The sequence below is a fragment of the Argentina silus genome, assembly GCF_951799395.1.
Source record: "Argentina silus genome assembly, contig: scaffold_158, whole genome shotgun sequence".
NCBI classification, from domain to species: domain Eukaryota; kingdom Metazoa; phylum Chordata; class Actinopteri; order Argentiniformes; family Argentinidae; genus Argentina; species Argentina silus.
The window spans coordinates 89,593-95,519 of record NW_028152266.1 but is presented as its reverse complement, the minus strand read 5'-3'; the positions used below and the strand labels follow the sequence as shown (position 1 = coordinate 95,519).

General features: G+C 51.3%; 1 protein-coding gene across 1 annotated transcript in view; it reads right to left on the bottom strand.

Moving 5' to 3' along the window:
- Positions 1–28: 28 nt before the first annotated feature.
- Positions 29–5,927, bottom strand: part of LOC310824926 (sodium/hydrogen exchanger 9B2) — a gene marked incomplete at both ends in the record, with an annotated part of 6,307 nt that continues 408 nt past the window's right edge. Inside the window, 6 exons of the mRNA XM_083698187.1 lie at positions 29–134; positions 533–542; positions 1,133–1,308; positions 4,333–4,460; positions 4,702–4,844; positions 5,624–5,794. Of these exons, the coding sequence (XP_083554313.1) occupies positions 29–134; positions 533–542; positions 1,133–1,308; positions 4,333–4,460; positions 4,702–4,844; positions 5,624–5,794 (734 nt within the window). The remainder of the gene's footprint in view (positions 135–532; positions 543–1,132; positions 1,309–4,332; positions 4,461–4,701; positions 4,845–5,623; positions 5,795–5,927) is intronic.

The following is a 5,927-nucleotide window of genomic DNA, read 5'->3' as shown; positions in this document are numbered from 1 at the left end:
CACATACATAGATACTGCAGAGCCTTACTTGGTCTTTGCTGGGGAAGAGACGGAGGAAGAAGCCCAGTAGAACTCTCATGATTGTCCCCCCCCCACCTCCAAAACCCCCGAACCACGTTATATCCAGGAGGGACCTGCAGAGAGACAGACAGGTTATACCAAGAGGGACCTGCAGAGAGACAGACAGGTTACACCAGGAGAGACAGACAGGTTATACCAGGAGAGACAGACAGGTTATACCAGGAGGGACCTGCAGAGAGACAGACAGGTTATACCAGGAGGACCTGCGGAGAGACAGACAGGTTACACCAGGAGAGACAGACAGGTTATACCAGGAGAGACTGCAGAGAGACATACAGGTTATACCAGGAGGGACCTGCAGAGAGACAGACAGGTTATACCAGGAGAGACAGACAGGTTATACCAGGAGAGACCTGCAGAGAGACAGACAGGTTATACCAGGAGGGACCTGCAGACAGGTTATACCGGGAGAGACAGACAGGTTAGACCAGGAGAGACAGACAGGTTATACCAGGAGGGACCTGCAGAGAGGTTACACCAGGAGATACAGACTGATTATACCAGGAGAGACAGACAGGTTATACCAGGAGAGAGAGAAAGACAGGTTATACCAGGAGAGACAGACAGGTTATACCAGGAGAGACAGACAGATTAGACCAGGAGAGACAGGCAGGTTATACCAGGAGAAACAGACAGGTTACACCAGGAGAGAGAGAAAGACAGGTTATACCAGGAGAGACAGACAGGTTATACCAGGAGAGACAGACAGATTAGACCAGGAGAGACAGACAGGTTATACCAGGAAAGACAGCCAGGTTATACCAGGAGAGAGAGAGACAGGTTATACCAGGAGGGACCTGTAAAGAGATAGACAGGTTACACCAGGAGAGACAGACAGGTTATACCAGGAAAGACAGCCAGGTTATACCAGGAGAGAGAGAGACAGGTTATACCAGGAGGGACCTGTAAAGAGATAGACAGGTTACACCAGGAGAGACAGACAGGTTATACCAGGAGAGACAGACAGGTTATACCAGGAGAGAGAGAGACAGACAGGTTATACCAGGAGAGACAGACAGGTTATACCAGGAGAGACAGAATGTGACCGTACCTGATGCGAAGGCCACGCCCAGACAGGTGGTGAATCCTGTTATTGCCAAGATGTCATCAAAACTCCCAGCAGCCATCAGGAGGGTGGGAATTCCCTTCTGAACGCCATAACCATCCTTCTGTAGGAGCAACATGGAGGGGACGACCACCGCAGGAGAGACAGCACTCAGGACAAACCTGGGGGGGGGGGGGGACAGCACTCAGGACAAACCTGGGGGGGGGGGGGGGACAGCACTCAGGACAAACCTGGGGGGGGGGGGGACAGCACTCAGGACAAACCTGGGGGGGGGGGGGGACAGCACTCAGGACAAACCTGGGGGGGGGGGGACAGCACTCAGGACAAACCTGGGGGGGGGGGACAGCATTCAGGACAAACCTGGGGGGGGGGGGACAGCACTCAGGACAAACCTGGGGGGGGGGGGGACAGCACTCAGGACAAACCTGGGGGGGGGGGGGACAGCACTCAGGACAAACCTGGGGGGGGGGGACAGCACTCAGGACAAACCTGGGGGGGGGGGACAGCATTCAGGACAAACCTGGGGGGGGGGGGGACAGCACTCAGGACAAACCTGGGGGGGGGGGGGGACAGCACTCAGGACAAACCTGGGGGGGGGGGGACAGCACTCAGGACAAACCTGGGGGGGGGGGGACAGCACTCAGGACAAACCTGGGGGGGGGGGGGACAGCACTCAGGACAAACCTGGGGGGGGGGGACAGCATTCAGGACAAACCTGGGGGGGGGGGGGACAGCACTCAGGACAAACCTGGGGGGGGGGGGACAGCACTCAGGACAAACCTGGGGGGGGGGGACAGCACTCAGGACAAACCTGGGGGGGGGGGGGGGACAGCACTCAGGACAAACCTGGGGGGGGGGGGGGACAGCACTCAGGACAAACCTGGGGGGGGGGGGACAGCACTCAGGACAAACCTGGGGGGGGGGGGGGGGAGTGTATGTGTGTGTGTGTGTGTGTGTGTGTGTGTGTGTGAGTTACGTTGTGAGTGTTGAGAGACATGGTGGTGTGGCTGGCCCTGGTCAGACGGTCGTCTGCGCCCCCATCTCCCGGCCCCCAGTCGGCTCCATGGGAGATCAGTCAACGACTAGAGAATATTTGTTCTCATTTCCACAGTTTTCTACTTGTGATACTAGATGTCCTGCTTCAAATGGACGGAAACAAATCCATTGGGGCTGATCTGCTTCATCCAGGCCTATTGCTGCTCTCGCCTCCTGATTGATGAGTCATTGACACACACGTCTAATCTGACTGTTATCTCAGCTGCTCTCCCCAAGGTTTGGAAGGCAGCCCATGTGCTCCTCTTCATAAAGGTGGTGACCCCTCTGACCTAGATAACTACCACCCAATAACCAAGCTACCTCGCCTTTCCAACGTATTAGAGTAACCCTAACCCTAACCCTAACCCCTAACCCTAACCCTAACCCCAACCCTAACCCTAACCCTAACCCTGGTCAACTCCCAGATAAGAACCTGTTTATCTTCTCATTCTGTTCTAAATGTGGACCAGTCTGGCTTTAGACCTGATCATAGCACCAGTCTGGCTGTAGACCTGATCATAGCACCAGTCTGGCTGTAGACCTGATCATAGCACCAGTCTGGCTGTAGACCTGATCATAGCACCAGTCTGGCTGTAGACCTGATCATAGCACCAGACTGGCTGTAGACCTGATCATAGCACCAGTCTGGCTGTAGACCTGATCATAGCACCAGTCTGGCTGTAGACCTGATCATAGCACCAGTCTGGCTGTAGACCTGATCATAGCACCAGTCTGGCTTTAGACCTGATCAGAGCACCAGTCTGGCTGTAGACCTGATCATAGCACCAGTCTGGCTATAGCCCTGATCATAGCACCAGTCTGGCTTTAGACCTGATCATAGCACCAGTCTGGCTTTAGACCTGATCAGAGCACCAGTCTGGCTGTAGACCTGATCATAGCACCAGTCTGGCTTTAGACCTGATCAGAGCACCAGTCTGGCTGTAGACCTGATCATAGCACCAGTCTGGCTATAGCCCTGATCATAGCACCAGTCTGGCTGTAGACCTGATCAGAGCACCAGTCTGGCTTTAGACCTGATCAGAGCACCAGTCTGGCTGTAGACCTGATCATAGCACCAGTCTGGCTATAGCCCTGATCATAGCACCAGTCTGGCTGTAGACCTGATCATAGCACCGTCTCAGCGGCTACGCTTGTCTTACATGAAGAGTTAGATTGTCTAGATCATAAAAAAACATTGTTCAGCCTTATTTATAGATCTCTCCAAGGCCTTCGACCCGGCCGACCATTCCCTACTCATTCAGAGGTTGCCTGAAATAGGCCTGGATCAGGCTTCATGTAGATGGTTTGAAAATGATTTAATGGACAGAACACAGTGTGTCTTAACTGATGGTGTTAAATCTAAGTTTCTGGACATAAAAAACGGTGTCCCACAAGTATCGATTCTTGGTCCGGTTCTTTTTACGGAAACAATATTTGATTATCTGTAAATAATTGTAACCTGCATTTATATGCTGATGACACTATTGTATATGGCATTGCCCCCACGATTAACCAGGCTCTTTCTGAGCTACAGCCTACCATATTTGGTTTATTATTATAAATACCATATTTGGCATTTGGTTTGACAAAGACTTGACATTTAGAAAACATATGGAAGAGCAATGAATTTAAGATGGGCTTCTTTTATAAGAACAGATCTTGCCTTTCCCTGAACAGCAAAAAGCAGATTGTGCATCAACCTTCATGCCAGGGCTTGATTACGGTGATGTCATCTCCCAGAATGCAGCAGCGACTGCTCTTAAACCTGTGCATGCCCTCTACCATAGCAACCTTTGCTTTATCACAGGTGATAGTTTTAATACTCATCATTGCATCTACAAAAAACATTACAGTTGGTTGTTCTAGTGTTGGTGTTCTAGTGCCACTCCAGAAATGTAGGATGTTGATTGAGGACGTCTTTGGTGAAGGATGTGATTGTTTCTCCTGATATATTGTGGTTTTATATGACGTATTGATTTCTGTATTTAACTGTTGTTTTGTAATCGTATAGATATTGTGGACAGGGTTCACTGCAAAAGAGGCCTTGGTCTCAGTGTGTTTTCACCTGTAGAAATAAACTTTCAATACATTTACCCCAGAATGAGGAAGTGTGTGTATTTACCCCAGAATGAGGAAGTGTGTGTATTTACCCCAGAATGAAGCCCCAGACCCAGGGCAGACCCATCAGGAAGTGTGACATCACTGCCACTGTGCAGGCCTCCACTGTACAGGGTCCCACTGCCACACGCACGCACACTGCCTTCAACCTCCGCAGGGCCTAGAGAACACACACACACACACACACACACACACACACACACACACACACACTGTTGTGTACGTACAGAGGGGTCCAGTCCCAGCCCAGCGCGGGTCAGTACACACACACACACACACACACACACACACACACTGTTGTGTACGTACAGAGAGGTCCAGTCCCAGGCCAGCGCGGGTCAGTACACACACACACACACACACACACACACACACACACACACACACTGTTGTGTACGTACAGAGGGGTCCAGTCCCAGGCCAGCGCGGGTCAGTATGATGGCCAGGGCGATGTTCCTCAGAGCGGCTGACCAGGCCTGCTCTATATACACCGCACCAGTTACATACGGAACATTACGCAACACCAACCCAGCCAGCAACATCCCTGTCAACACACACACACACACACACACACACACACACACACACACACACACACACACACACACACACACACACACACACACATACACACAGACACACACACACACACACACACACACACACACACACACACACAGATACACACACACACACACACACACACACACACACACACACACACACACACACACAGATACACACACACACACACACACACATACACACAGACACACACACACACACACACACACACATTTTACTTCACAATATATAAGTCTTTCAAGAAAAAAAAAAAAATCCTCTCATATTCAACTAACTTCACTAGGTAGGGTTAGTTAGTCAGGGTTAGGGTTAGGGTTAGGGTTAGTTAGTTAGGGTTGGGGTTAGTTAGTTAGGGTTGGGGTTAGTTAGCTAGGGTTGGGGTTAGTTAGTTAGCTAGGGTTGGGGTTGGGGTTAGGGTTAGGGTTAGGGTTAGGGTTAGTTAGTTAGGGTTGGGGTTAGTTAGTTAGGGTTGGGGTTAGTTAGCTAGGGTTGGGGTTAGTTAGCTAGCTAATGTTAGGGTTAGGGTTAGGGTTAGGGTTGGGGTTAGGGTTAGGGTTAGGGTTAGGGTTAGTTAGTTAGGGTTGGGGTTAGTTAGTTAGGGTTGGGGTTAGTTAGCTAGGGTTGGGGTTAGTTAGTTAGGGTTGGGGTTAGTTAGCTAGCTAATGTTAGGGTTAGGGTTGGGGTTAGGGTTAGGGTTAGGGTTATTTCAAGGCCATTACAAGACCCAAAGGTACGTACCAAGTAGAGGGGGGAGGGGGGGGAGAGTGGGGAACTGGATCAGTCCCACCAGCTTGCCACCACACACGGCACAGAGGAACAGAACCACGATGCCAAACAGGTTCCCCCCCGGAAGACACTCCCTCTGGGTGATGGACCACACCACCCCAAACAGCAGGCCTCCCATACACACTACAGAGGACACATGGTTACACACACACACACACACACACACACACACACACACACACACACACACCACACACACACACACACACACACACACACACACACACCACACACACACACACACCACCCCAAACAG